At 46.1% G+C, this 15,091-nt stretch overlaps 1 protein-coding gene across 3 annotated transcripts in view; it reads left to right on the forward strand.

The window, feature by feature from the left end:
- LOC138283061 (uncharacterized) overlaps positions 1–15,091 on the forward strand; it is a 339,327-nt gene that overhangs the window by 77,673 nt on the left and 246,563 nt on the right. For all 3 annotated transcript variants that reach the window (XM_069221204.1, XM_069221203.1, XM_069221205.1), the window contains exon 5: positions 2,187–2,381. In XM_069221204.1, the coding sequence (XP_069077305.1) occupies positions 2,187–2,380 (194 nt within the window). In that variant the 3' untranslated portion in view covers position 2,381. The remainder of the gene's footprint in view (positions 1–2,186; positions 2,382–15,091) is intronic.

Raw genomic sequence — 15,091 nt, forward strand, 5'->3', positions numbered from 1 at the left:
CACTACGCGGATAATAGAGCCAAAGCAATCCTAGATCTAGAGGGAAAAAAGCCATGTCTTGAGATGCTTATGAAATGGTAGCAGAGAGGCGAGAGCTCTGATCTCATCTGGAAGAGAATTCCATAGTTTAGCGGCTGCTGTTGAGAAGGACCTATGGGCCAGATGTATGAAAGGTTTCTACCCATTCTGTGTCTATGGGAAAATGTGTTCGTACAGATGGCCCTATATCCCCATTTTACTTTGTGGGATCTAGGAATCTTCGCTAATCTGAGGTTTGATGATCTTAATGAGCAATTAGGTGTGTGCCAGCTAATTGCAGTTTGTAAATATTTAGAGCCTTGGGAGAGAAGAACTTTGTGGGCCAAGCACAGTGTCTTGAAGGTGAAATGTTTCTTAAGTGGCAGCCAGTTCAAACTCCTAAGGCCCTTCTTAATGGACGCAGACCTGGGAATCCCGAGTACTAGTCTGGCTGCCACATTTTGAAAAAGTTGTAGCTTGTTCAGGGCAAATTGACTGATGTTCAGGTAAAGGGCATTACAGTAGTCTAGCCGAGACACGGTAAGGGCCAAGACTACCATAACTCTAAGATCATGTGGGATAGTCTTAAGAGTTTTGAGTAGCCAAATATGTATGTTTGTGATTTTATTTACCTGGGCATCAAATGTTAGTCCTGGGTCACAAATGACTCCTAGATTCCTGACAGCAGTTATTGGAGTAGGTAAGATTCCGCAGGTCTCGGGCCACCAGTTGTTGTTCCAAATGGTGGGGTTTGCACCAAAGACCATAACTTCGTTTTGTCCCCATTCATTTTTAACCAGTTCTGGTTCATCCATTTATTGACTTCCTTCATACAAGATTGACATCTGCCAGCTGTAATGTCTTCGCCTTCTTGCAAGGTAACAATGATTTGGGTGTCGTCAGCATATGAGGACACCAGGAAGTCAAAGGAACAAATCAAAATGGCCGGGGGGGCAGCGTAAAGATTAAAAATGGTTGGACTCAAAGACGATCCCTGAGGGACCCCAGAAGGAAGTTTGTAAGGGGGTGAGCAGAAATCCCCACACTTCACCGCCACATTTCTCCCCTGGAGAAAGGTCTCCAACAAGCTCAAACCTGAGCCTCTCAGACCGGCCGTGAAGTGGCAGTAGATCAGAACTTGGGGCGATATAGCATCAAATGCAGCTGACAGATCTAATAGAATCAGAATGGCGCATCCTTTATGGTAAACCTGTTTTCTTATGATGTCAGTGGTGACCAATAGTGCGGACTCAGTACTATGGTGTTTACGGAATCCATGTTGGGAGATGTCCAGTTGATCATGTGCTAGCAGAAAGGTAGCAAGTTCTTCATTTATATGCTTATCTTATATTTTAGCCAGCATTGGAAAGAGAGCAATAGGGCACAGATTATTAAGGACTCCTGGGTCTCCCCCCGTCATTTGTTAATAGGCATAATGACAGTCTCTTTCCAAGTGTTGAGAAACTTTCCCAATTCTAATAGTTCTGCATAGATATTTTCTAAAGGTGCTGCTATACATTTGCTAAGCATTTGCAGGATTCTAGAGGGTCAGGGGTCGTTAGGGGAACGTGTGTGTGTATGTGTGTATGTGTGTGTGCTTGCCTGTCTGTGTTATATGCATTTGTGTGTGAGTGTGCCTGCCTCTGTTTTACAGGCATGTGCTTATATTTGTCTGTGCCTTCCTCTGTGTTACATGCCTTTGTGTGTGTGTCTGCCTCTGTGTTTAATGCATGTGTTTGTGCCTGCCTCTGTGTTACATGCCTATGTGTGTGTGTGTGTGTGTTTGCTTGCCTCTGTGTTACATGCATGTGTGAGTGCCTGCGTCTGTCTTACATGATGTGTGTGTGCCTCTGTGTTGCATGCATGTGTGTGTGTTGTGTGTTTGTGTATGCACCTGCCTCTGGTACATGCATGTGTGTGTGTATGGGTGTGACTGCCTCTGTGTTACATGCATGTATGTAGGTGTGACTTCCTCTATTTTACAGGTATGTGTGTGTCTGCCTTCGTTACATGCAGGTGTGTGATTGTGCCTGCCTCTGTTACATGCATGTGTGTGATTGTGCCTGCCTCTGTGTTACATTCACGTGTGTGTACCTGCCTCTGTGTTACATGCATGTATGAGTGTTTATGCCTGTTTCTATGTTACCAACTACACTCTTTCTTCACAGGGGTGATCAGCAGCGTAAGCATGAGATGTTCAACTTCTTGTACAGAGGGCGCGGTGTCTGATGGGAAGATTTTGACTTTGTATTACTGCTGTAAGACTGACCTGTGCAACAGCGCGGACAGTGTGATGCTCCACCGCACAGCAATCTCCCTGGTGACTGGTGTCGGTGTCCTGCTCATCAGAACCGGACTCTAAGGTAAGGTCGGGCCGCTAAACCTGCTTCCTACTTTCCCTAAGTCTGAGATGCAGAAGTTACTCATGTTTATCAACTCATTGCATGGTACAGGCTAGTTTACTCATTGGTTCCAGGTTGATCACAGAGCCTTGTTATTATATCTCTTTCATTTCCCTTCATGTATATATATTATAAGTTATGTAAGTAGAGCTTTTAGAGCATTTTAATATATAGAACATATTGGAAGAATGAAAAACTGAGACAACCTTGTTGTGATTTAAACCTGCAACTTTCAGTTCACTTGTAGATTCTAGCAGCAAATACTCAACTTACGGAGCATGAGAAGAATTCCTGTATGAGGGGTCATGTAACAAACATCACCAACGGCTTAACATTTCACCCTTCTGGTCCCCTCTGCTGTACCGTAACCACTAAAAGAGGTTAGGATGCACATGGGCCCCACCACTTTTCTGGGATGTACCTGTTCTTTCGTATCTGTGTGTGCTTTTAACTAGTGAGGGTCCGATTCACAAAGGTAAACTTAAACATCTCTTCTTAAAGTAAAAGTCTAAGTTTACTACTTTTCAGTATTCATGAGTGGGGGTGGAATCTCCACACTTGGGGCAGAATCTCTGCACTCGGGGCATAGATCCACCCCGGGTGTGGAGACTCCACTCTGGATGCAGAGAGTACACTCTGGGAGAGGAGATTCTGTCCCGAGTTTGGATGTAAACATACTACTTGTACCTTAACTTTGTGAATACCGAAAAGTCCTAAACTTAGGGGCAGATTTATGAAAAGGGGCACTGCACCTAGTGCAGCACCACTTTCCACGCACCCCTTAGTGCCCCCCCACCACCACAATGTGTGCGCTGTATTTAATACATGGTGCTCCATGCTAGTAGTTAGGGATCTAGCGTCATAATTTTTTCGCTAGTTTGGCGCTTTGCAGAATTGGAGTCAAAAAGGTTTACGCTAATCCTGCTAAGCATCCAAAGGCCCATTGAAAACAATGGGAGGGCCTAGTAATACCTGCTCTGAGCCAGCATTAAAAATGCAGATAAAAAGGATGCAAAGTAATCTCTTACATTTATTTGCGCTATTTTTTCATCCCCATAACAGGGGAATGCACTCCTTGCATACAATATGCCTTCTGCAGGCGTAATGTGGTGCAAGGGGTTACAAAGTGGCACAATGCAAAAATTGAGCAACTTTGTAAATATGGCACTGCGTTTTTGGCCATCTAACACCACATTAGCATAAAAAAAATGATGCTAATGTGTTCTTAGGATGGTGCTATGCCTTCGTAAATCTAGGCATTAGACTTTTGGTCCCAACAGATTTGGAAGCCTGACTTCCAACTAGCTTGTGAATAGCAAGAAGCTCAACAAAACATCAGGGACTATTGTCATTTCACCTGACCAAAGACTGTGCCAGAAGACGGTCACTTGGAGCTAAGGAGCTAAAAGTTTGGGAATTACACAGGTAGCTATACATTTTTGAATATTCATGTACCCAAAACCTGTCACTCTCATAGAAAATGTATTGAAAGTGAAGGTAATATAGGGGGCTGGCCTGGTTTGTAGTGTGTACCTAAGGTACTTACACCTTATACCAGGTCCAGTTATCTCTTATTAAGGAAATGTAGGCAGTGTCTAGAGTCCAGGCTCTCTAGAGGTAGCTGTAGCTGAGCAGCCAAGGCTTATCTAGGAGACATACAAAACTCATGCAATACCACTGTAGTCACACAGTACTCATAACACATGAAAGAAAATACTCAGTGTTACAAAAATAGAGGTTCTTTAGTTTGGTGACACAAATGCCAAAAATACCATAGAGACCATACTCCCTTAGGAGGTAAGTAATACACAAATTATATACACTAGTATGCAAATTCAGGTGTAAAAACAGTTAGAAAACAGTACAAATAGTGAAAATCACAATAGTTAGAAATGGGCGTGGGGGAACACAAACCATATACTAATAAAGTGGCATGCGAATGTTGGTTTCCCACCTAGGTAAGTGCAGTGTGTAGAGGGGCACTGGGAGTATTAGAAAACACCAAAGGTAAGTAATAGAACTCAGGCCAGAGCCCAGGAAAGCAGGAGTAAATCACAGTAACTTTCCTAGAACAGACAAGAACACGAGAAAGAAGATAATGCAAGAACCAGAAGAGACTGCAAGACACCAACAGTGGATTCCTGGCCCTGAAGACCTGTGGAAGAAGGGGTCCAAGTCCAAGAAGCACAAAAGAGTACAGGGAGAACAGGAGCCCCTGCTAAACTGGATGAACGTCCTAAAGAAGAACACCGGGGAAGAACAACAGTCAGTACTGCACACAAGAAGATGGATGTGGGTTCCTGGTTGATGCAGATGATGTCCCACTCTGGATGGACCATTGCAGTCTGGTTTGCATAGCTGGATTCCGCCAACAAGCCTTGGTACACGCAAAGATCACGGTTAGTGGAAAATGGCACTGCCCGGGATCAGGAGGGACCTAGTGAACTCTACCCAGGCACGGGAGCCAGAGGGGGCACTCAGCAACTCAGAGAGCCCTCAGAAGACCAGGCAGTGTGCACAGGATTCCCACAGCACAGGGACAAAGAAGGTGCAAAAGGAAGCCCATGCAGAACTAAAACAAAGGGTCCTACGCCACCGGAGAGCCATGCATCACAGGATAGAGTACTGGGGGCCAGAGCTGCGTGGAGCATGAAGAACTTCATGAAAGGATGCCAAAAAACCTTGGCAACTGCAAACACACTGGTGCATGGGGGTACTGTCTTGCGTGGGGATGAAAGCTCTTACCTCCACCAAAGTTGAACAGTAGGATGTCAGAACCATTGTGACCACTTCAGTTCACCACCTGTGAGGCAGGATCCATGCAGCTTGTCAGGTCATGGGACCCATGCCGCTAGTCGTCATTGCAGAGAGGTGCCTGCTGAAGCAGGGGAGTGACTCCTTCACTCCAAGAGACATTCCTTCATTCTTCTGGTGCAGGCTGAAGACAGGTTGGCCTCTGAGGATGCACAACCAGAAACAGTTGCAGTTGTTGCCAGGAGCTGAAGATACAATGTTGCAGAAGTCGTCTTTGCTTCTTTGCTGCAGTTTGTAAAGTTCCTGGAGGGTCTAGATACAGTTTCTTCGCAAGAAGGTGAAGTAAAGGATGCAGAGGATTTATGCTGGAGTCTTGTAATCCGAATCTGAAGAACCACCCAAGAGAGAGACTCTAAATAGCCCTGAAGAGGTGATTGGTCTGCTACACGGGTAAGCACCCATCAGGGGAGGGCTCTGACGTCACCTGCTGGCACTGGCCACTCAGATGCTCCCAGAGTTCCCTGTCACTTTGGAATCCAAGATGGAAAAACCCAGGGACCCTCTGGAGGGGCTCTGAGCACCACCCCTGGGGTGGTGATGGACCGAGGAGTTGTCACTCCCCTTTCTTTTGTCCAGTTTTGCGCCAGAGCAGGGACTGGGGGTTCCTGAACTGTTGCAGTTTAGATTATGCAAGATGGGCACCTAATGTGCCCTTCAAAGCATTTCCAGTGCTTGGGGAGGCTAACCCTCTAAAGCCTGTAACACCTATTTCCAAAGGGAGAGGATGTAACAACGGTCTCCCAAAGGAAATCCTTTGTTCTACCTTTTATGGGTGTCGACCTTCTCAGGCAACAGGAGGGCTCAAACCTATCTGCAAGGTGGCACCAGCTGGGGCTGCCGGGAAATCCTCAGATGGCTGGAATGGCAATAATGAGGGTCCTCTAAGGTGCCACCAGAGTGCATGGAATCATGCAACCAATGCTTGCAAAAGCATTGGGGTATGATTCCAAAATGTTTGATACCAAACATGCCTATGTTTGGAGTTACCATTATTTAGCTGAACATAGGTAGTGACCTATGTCCAGTACACGCATAAAAGGACATCCCCGCACTCACTGAGTCTGGGAAAGTGGTCCTGGAGGTCATGGGGGCACCTCTGCTAGTGCAGGGGTGCCCACACACACAGGTACTCTGCAATTTGCCCTAAGGGCTAGAGGGCCTGCTATAGGGCTGGATTATAAGTGACCTGGTGCAGTGTAAATGGCAGTGAAAGGGTGCATGCACCTTTTCACACAGGCTGCAATGTAGTCCTGTAGAAGCCTTTGCATGGGCTCTCTTTGGCAAAAGAAATGCTACAGCCCATAGGATCCCCTGGAACCCCAATTCCATGGGTACCTATGTACTATGTTCTAGGGACTTGTAAGGGAGCACCAGTATGCCAATTGTGGGTGAAATACTGAGTTAACAGTATGCAATAACCATAATTTAAGGGAGCGAGCATAACTACTGGGGTCCTGATTAGCAGGATCCCAGTAGACAAAGTCAAACATACTGACAGACAGGCCAAAATTGATCTTGTACTCACTTGTATGTGAGTAGTAGTTCGGCTGAGTGGAGGTGTGTGGTAGGTTTGTGGAAGTTGATGCGATTATTGAGGTAGTTGGGGGCAATTTTGTGCAGGGCTTTGTTTGTATGCATGAGGAGTTTGAAGTTGAGTTGCTTGTGGACTGGAGGCCAGTTGAGGTCTTTGAGGTGGGGGTGATGTGTGTTCTTGGGGTAGTATGAGTGTGAGTCTGATTGTTGGGTTTTAAATTGTGTGGAATCTTCTGATCAGTTGGAGTGCATTGCCATAGTACAGTTTGCTGATGATTGGGTGATAGTGTGTGTGTACCTAAAGATCTTGTTGAGCATCTTAAGTGTGTGGAAACAGAAACAGATGAATACGTTCACTTGGCCAGACATGGAGAGCTGCTTGTCAACTATTATTTCAAGTTTCTTCACATGGGTGGCTGGGTGGTGTGTGGGTCACAGTTCACTAGGCCACCAAGCAGAATTCCACTGCAAGGTGTGGGAGACTACTACTTTAGTTTTGTCCGTGCTGAGCTTGAGACAGTTGGGTTTTCATCAATCTGGTGACTTCAATCATCCAGGCAGAGACGTTGATCAGTGTGTTTAGCCTTTTGTCAGAAAGCTGTCATCTGCAAAGGATAAGACATTGACTCTGTATACATGGATGATGCTGTGAGTTGGAACATGTGGGCATTCCAAGGAGTGGCGCTGAGTGTTAAGCCTTGTGGAACTTTGCAGATGAAGTACGCAGCGGCTGAGGTGACGGGAATCAGGCTGACTGGATGTGTGCGGTCTGCTAGGAAGAAGCAGATCCAGCAGAGTGCAGGCCTTGATTGCTGGCGTCATGGAGGTGTTGGATGAGACTCGGGTAGGAGACTGTATCAAAGGTAGGTGATAGCTCCAGAATAGGAAGGCCAGTAGTATTCAGTTGTTTCAAGGAGGCGGTTGTCCTTCAGATGGTCAGCTAGTCAAGATCTTCTCCATGATTCTCCATGACTGTTAGCTGGTATTGTAGCAGATAGATGAACTGGTGGTGATCTAGCATATTTGGGTGAGCTGAGGGCTTTTTTTTAGGAGGGAGAGTACTGTGATGTGTTTCCAGGCATCAGGGAATGTTGCTGTGTTGAGTCATTCAGTATTTCAGTGAGGGCTGTGCAGACCTATTTTGAAGACTTGGTGAAGGCAGGGGTCAGAGGGTGATCTCGAGTGCATGAATCACATGGTTGCTGCAGTTTCTTCAGTGGTGATTCCAGATGAACAGGGAGGTTGTGAAGTGTTGATTGCGATGAGTAGGAGGGCTACAATGTTGGATGAGTCCGTATGGGGCTCTAAGTTGTTGTAAATGCTGGTGATCTTATAGCTGAAGCAGAGGAACAGGTAGGTGCAGAGATCCTGTGATGCAGTGATGCTGGTTGAGCTTGCTGCTGGAGAGGTGATCTCTTTCACAGTTGTGAAATTTCCTTGTTGCTGCTTTTGAAGCAGTCAGTGAAGCAGTCAGTAAGAGGAGAATCTGAGGTTGCTGTTATTTGTTGGTGGTAGTGCCTGTGGGCTGGTCTGTAGGTGCACTTGTTGGGATTGGCTTTGCTATACTGCCATCTGAAATCTAGTTGCATGCAGTGGCGTTTGGTGAGTCTTAGCTCTTGTGTTTATCAGTATGCTTGCAGCATGATTCTGATGGTCTGGGTGGTTTTGAGTGGAACTAGGGCATCTGCCAGAAAGTGATCTAGGGGTTGAAGTTGGAGATCGATCTGAGGAGGTTGTTGCAGTAGTATGGTCGGTGGTGTAGGAGCTTTGAAGACCAGGATTATTCTGAGATCGTGTTCCAATCTTGTTGTGAAGCTGTGGTGGGGGCATTTCTAGGGTGGGGCAGAATGGCAATGTTGAAGTAGTTGAGTGTGTGGTCGGACCATGTGATTGGTGTGGGCTTGTCCACTGTGATTTTATGTAAACTGGTGAAGCCATGAATGATTGCCAATGGACTTGCAATGGGTGAACCACTGGCATGTCTGCAGAGTCATGCCTATTGTGAGGTGGGAGGGCTGAGAAAGTGGAGGGAATCAGGAAGGGAGCACAGCACAGGAGAGGAGGCTGGAAAGGGCACCAGGAGGAGTAAAATAGTATGCCAAAGGACAAACAAGTGGCAAAGTAAGACAGAGTAAACAACAGGCAAAGTGAAAAGTAACCCTGAGCAAAAAGTCAAAGTGACAGACAGAGGAGCACACAAGGCAATAAGGAGGTAAACGGTCATAGAAATAGAGAAAGTAGTGAAATGAGAGAGTAGAAAAGCAAGAGAAGGTTGAAGAGGAAAGGGAAAAATGTTTGAGGCAGGCAGCTTCATGACAGCACTGGAGCTGAGTGTGGAAGGGTGAGGCCTGGCAGGAGGATCAGGTGCAGGTAAGAACACAGGCAGAAGCCAGGCAAAGACTGCTTAATGATACTGCTTAGTTGGACACTCAGGTAAGGTAGTGTGCAACTGAGAATGGAAACGATGGAGACACAATTGACAGTGTTGTAAAACAGCACCATCATTTAACTGCAGAGCCATCTTAGCAAAGGAGACAGGCAGACTCATCCACAAAGACCACAACACTAATGGACAATGGATGGGCCGTTTGAACTGTGTCTCCGACTGAATCATAGCTATCCTATTCTTGATGGTTCCATTATCTCTTTCCACTTTTGTCACTGATTCTGGGTGATAGGCATAATGGAAATGGTTTATAAACTAAATGCATTACTGTGACACAAAGGGCCTCATTATGAGTCTGGCGGTCCATGGATCTCCAGACTCACAGTGTCGGGGGGCTGCCATGGTAGTGGCGGTACGCCCGCCATAATATGACTGTGGCAGTGACGCCACAGTGGAAACGCCGCCACCGCCAGGCTGTCGCCACCAGGCAGCCTGCCAGTCTTGCCGTTTCAAATCCCACAGGACAGCACTGCCAGGGAATGGCTGGTGGAATGGGTGACTTTGGGCCCCTACTGGCATGGGCAGTGCAGGGGCCTCCATGCACAGCCCCATCGTGCATTTCACTACCCGAATTACAGGCAGTGAAATGTGCGACAGGTGCTGCTGCACCCACAGCACCCTCAGATTGGGAGTGGCAGTGCAGCTCGCTGAACTCATAATGACCCCCAAAGTGTGTCTACCAGTCACTACTGATTGAGCTGGGTAACCCCAACCTTGGGATGAGATCTCTGAGTAAAGCATATGCTTCCACCTATCCTGAAATCGTGCAAACCATGACAGGGACATAAGAGTAGTTTGCACATTAAGCTAACTGAATAAAATCAATCTGGATGACAATAACTTGGAAAAGAAGAAGGGTGCATACCAACGGGTTGCAGCAGAAGATGTTGTACTGTTCTTACCAATATTGGCTGCTCCATGATACAGTCAGGCAAGGTTTTGGAGTAGGAATTTTGGTGCAACCACATGCCCAGTTCTGTTTCTCAATACCCTCTCAGGATCCCTTACATTGTTGCTTGAGCCAGTATTTATTTTCAGTTAGGGAAGCTTACACCTGCAATTGAGACACATTTTTTATCATGGACCCAGAATAAAAATTCAGTTTTCTCAACGCTCAATGCAACATCAGCAGTGTTAGACAAGATGGCATTCCTAGCAGCTTAATCAGCCAGGGTACCAGCAATTAGCTCTGAACGTGGGATGAATTTGTTGTGGGTAAACTACAGCTTTCCATAACTTGATATACAGTGCAAAAGGCATGACCAGCAACTAGAGCCCCTGCATCATTTCTAAGAACTGAACCCTCCACAAAATACATTAGCTCACATTCATTGAGGAGTTCACATCAATTAAAACAATAAGGAGATTAGTAATCTGGGCAGTGGTTAAGACAGAAGAATGGGCATCGGAAAAGCAGGATTCGGAGCAGGACAGTGGAACAAAGTAATACGAGATACTAAAGTATGCAAAAAGGGGTGGAAGTGTGTGAATCTAATCAATAACTGGATGTCACACACCTGCCTACAACACAGGCCAATAAAGACAGGATTCCTCCTGTTACCCTACAACACCAAGCAGCTGGGGTTTCAAGCAGGGTAACCTTATAAGAACCTAGCCAACGCTATCTCCCAGCCAGGTCATTTTGATTTATAGTCAGCACGAAGAACACAATGCAAAAAAAGCTAGATAAAAAGGTCAACATGATAACATCTCTCTCGTCTAATAAAACATGGAAACGTTCAGTTCAAAACCAAAATCGGACCAACAGTCAGAGTTTTAGCCCCCCTGTTTTACCTGGAGAGACATGGCTCACCAGCCTCCAAAACAGCTCATTGGCATCATTAAATATATTTTTCACACTGCTGTAATGTACATCCCCTTAAAAGCCTGAAAAGACACAATCACATCACCCCAACATTACACAGGTTTCAAGTTGCATAATCTTCTAAATCCACAGCCTCATCTCTAAGGTCACCAAAAATGGTGCTCATGCTTACCTGCCAGGAAAATTACCACCAGTGATCTAGGAGCCATCAAGGAAATAGACATTGAGGGGAAAAAAATCAAATATAGAATAACATGAAAAACACAGGACCAGTGTTCTCCATTTACATATTTACAATATTGAAGAAAATCCTTGCTGACAGAACTGAAATTAGAGCACATCTTTCCAAACAACATTAGAGCCCTACATAATAGGAACTTATGAGTCTCAATAAACAGAGACTCCTTTCAATGATCACAAATCATAGTTCCGGGCTAAAAAAACACAGGTCAGAGAGCTATTGCATTTCAGATAGGTTTAAATATACAAATACCACTACATAAATGCATTTGGCCTGATTCACAAACTGCACTTTGTAGTAAATGTTCTCATACTACCAAATGCATTCCTAAGTGCTAGTTACAAATTGCATGTAGAATATACGCCTCAGTAATAATCAACCTACATTTATGTGTGGTGGGCTTTCCACCCTTGTAGAAAAGTGCCATATTGCCTGGCATGTTACCCCCGTTTTTACTTGTATGTCAGTTGGTTGTTGCTGGTCTCACTGGGATCCTGCTAGCCAGGACCCCAGTCCTCATAGTTTGTGGCCTGAATGTGTATACCTGTTTAGTGACTAAATGTGTCACTGAGGCTCTGCTAACCAGAACCTCAGTGCTTATGCTCTCTCTACCTTTAAAATTGTCACCATAGGCTAGTGACCATTTTCACCAATTCTAATTGGCACACTGGAACACCCTTATAATTCCCTAGTATATGGTACCTAGGTACCCAGGGTATTGGGGTTCCAGGAGATCCCTATGGGCTGCAGCATTTCTTTTTCCACCCATAGGGAGCTCAGACAAATCTTACACAGGACTGCCACTGCAGCCTGAGGGAAATAATGTCCACTTTATTTCACAGCCATGTTACACAGCACTTAAGTAACTTATGAGTCACTTATATGTCTAACCATCACTTGATGAAGGTTAGGTGCAAAGTTACTAAGTGTGAGGGCACCCTGGCACTAGCCATGGTGCCCCCAAATAGTTCAGGGCAATTTCCCCAGACTTTATGAGTGCGGGGACACCATTACACGCGTGCACTTCACATAGGTCAATACCTATATGTAGCTTCACAATGGTAACTCCGATTATGGTCATGTTACATGTCTAAGATCATGGAATTGTCCCCCCATGCCAAAGCTGGTATTGGGGTGCCAATCCCATGCATCCTGAGGGCTCCAGCATGGAACCTGGGTACTGCCACACCAGCTCTCTGGGGTTTTCACTGCAGCTACCGCTGCTGCCAACCTACAGACAGGCTTCTGCTCTCCTGGGGTCAAGGCAGCCCAGTCCCAGGAAGGCAGAACAAAGGATTTCCTCAGGGAGTGGGTGTTACACCCTCTCCCTTTGGAAATTGGTGTTAAGGGCCTAAGAGGAGTAGCCTCTCCAGCCCTCTGGGAATGCTTTGAAGGGCACAGATGGTGCCCTCCTTGAATAAACCAGTCTACACCGGTTCAGGGATCCCCCAGCCCCTGCTCTGGTGGGAAACTGGACAAAGGAAAGGGGAGTGACCACTCCTCTGTCCATCACCACCCCAGGGGTGGTGGCCAGAGCTCCTCCAGTGTGTCTCAGACCTCTGCCATCTTGAATGCAGAGGTGTGAGGGCACAATGGAGGCCTCTGAGTGGCCAGTGCCAGCAGGTGACATCAGAGACCCCTCCTGATAGGTGCTTACCTGACTAGGTGGCCAATCCTCCTCCGAGGGCTATTTAGGGTCTCTCCTGGGGGCTGCATCTCCCTCTTCCACTTCTGCCAAGGATCGACTGCTGACTGCTCCAGGACACCTGCAAAATTGCAACAAAGTAGCAAGAAGACTACCAGCGACATTGTAGCGCCTAATCCTGACGGCTTTCTCGACTGTTTCCTGGTGGTGCATGTTCTGGGGGCTGTCTGCGTTCACCCTGTACTGGAAGCCAAGAAGAATCTTCCCCCTGCTAACGCAGGCACCAAACTTCTGCTTCACCAATCCTCTGGGTCCCCTCTCATCATGACGAGCATGGTCCCTGAAACACAGGTGCTGGATCCAAGTGACCTGGCAGACCATTGGTCCACCTGTCCAAATTTGGCGGAGGTGAGTCCTTGCCTCCCCTCGCCAGACAGTAATCCTGTGTACTGTGTGAACTGTAGCTGCTAGGGCTTCTGTGCAATTTTGCAAGGAATCCTTTGTGCACAGCACAGCCCAGGTCCCCAACAATCCGTCCTGCATTGCTCAGCTCGCTGAATTGACCATCGGCTTCGTGGGACCCTCCTTTGTAGTGTTGAGATGACCAATGTGCTCAATTTTCCTGAACCCATGTTCAAGTACTTCGGTCGGTGCTGCCTTCTTGTGCATGGGCTCTCTGTGTTTCTGAGCGCCTTCTCTGTGTCCTCTTCCAAGTGGCGACCTCCTGGTCCTTCCTGGGCCCGGACAGCACGCTTTTTCTTCAAACACAACCTTTGCAGCTAACAAGGCTTGTTTACGGCCTTTCTCCAAAGAAACAACTCTACATCCTCCAGCATTCCGTAGGATATCTTTTGTGCAAAGGAGAAGTTCCTGGCATCTTCTGTTGTTGCAGAATCTTCAGCTTCTTCTACCCAGACGCAGCCATTTTGCACCTTCATCCGGGGTTTAGTGGGCTCCTGCCCCCCCGGACACTTTTGTGACTCTTGGACTTGGTCCCCCTCCTTCGTAGGTCCGCAGGTCCAGGAATCCATCTTCAGTACTTTGCAGTCAGTTGTGGTCTTTGCAGAATCTCCTATCACAATTTTATTGTGTTTCTGAGGAAGTAGGGTCACTTTACTCCTACTTTTCAGGGACTTGAGGTGGGGTATCTTAGACACCCTTAGTATTTTCTGACAATCCCAGCGACCCTCTACACACTACACTAGGCCTGGGGACCCTAAGTGGTTCACATTCCCCTTTCTTAGTATATGGTTTGTGTTGCCCCTAGGTCTATTGCATCCTATTGTATTCTACAGTGTTTGCACTACTTTTCCAACTGTTTACTTACTTGATTTTGGTTTGCGTGTATATTTTGTGTATTGTACTTACCTCCTAAGGGAGTATATCCTCTGAGATATTTTTGGCACATTGTCACTAAAATAAAGTACCTTTATTTCTAGTAACTCTGAATATTGTGATTCTTATGATAGTGCCATATGATATAAGTGGTATAGTAGGAGCTTTGCATGTCTCCTAGTTCAGCCTAAGCTGCTCTGCTATAGCTACCTATATCAGCCTAAGCTGCTAGATCACTAGTAATCTACTAATAAGGGATAACTGGACCTGGCACAAGGTGTAAGTACCATCAGACACCCACTATAAGCCAGGCCAACCACCTAAAACCCCTTAGAGAGGATTCTGCTCACACTTAAGTATATATTTTGGTAGTAAATACAGGTGGGATGAGGGAAGTGGCTTTTAAAACTTTCAGACCTACTCAAAATAGGTGATGGAATTAGAGAGGAGTTATTGGGGTGTAGGTGGGTGAGGGAGGAGTTTAGGGATGAACGTCATCCACCCACACAAAAGGAAGCTAGTTGCTATTCTCGGGGGATGTAACTTACACTTTTGAAGTACATTTACAGTCTGTGTTTGAGAATACTGTAAAGTAGTAGATTTATTCCAAAGTGCAACATACTCAAGAGTGTAAGTTGCCTTTGTGAATCAGGCCCCTATACTCATACATACATAGATATAGAGATCGAGTACTTGGGCACTTACAGGGGTAAAAATCTGACATAATAAAAATAGATGAAAACAAAATAAATAGTCCCCTAGAGAGCAGCACATGATTGAAAGGGGTGGAGGGTTGTAGTCTTGGGGAGAAGGAACAAAATGCCCAATAAAT

Source organism: Pleurodeles waltl, chromosome 2_2 (genome assembly GCF_031143425.1).
Source record: "Pleurodeles waltl isolate 20211129_DDA chromosome 2_2, aPleWal1.hap1.20221129, whole genome shotgun sequence".
Classification (NCBI taxonomy): Eukaryota; Metazoa; Chordata; class Amphibia; order Caudata; family Salamandridae; genus Pleurodeles; species Pleurodeles waltl.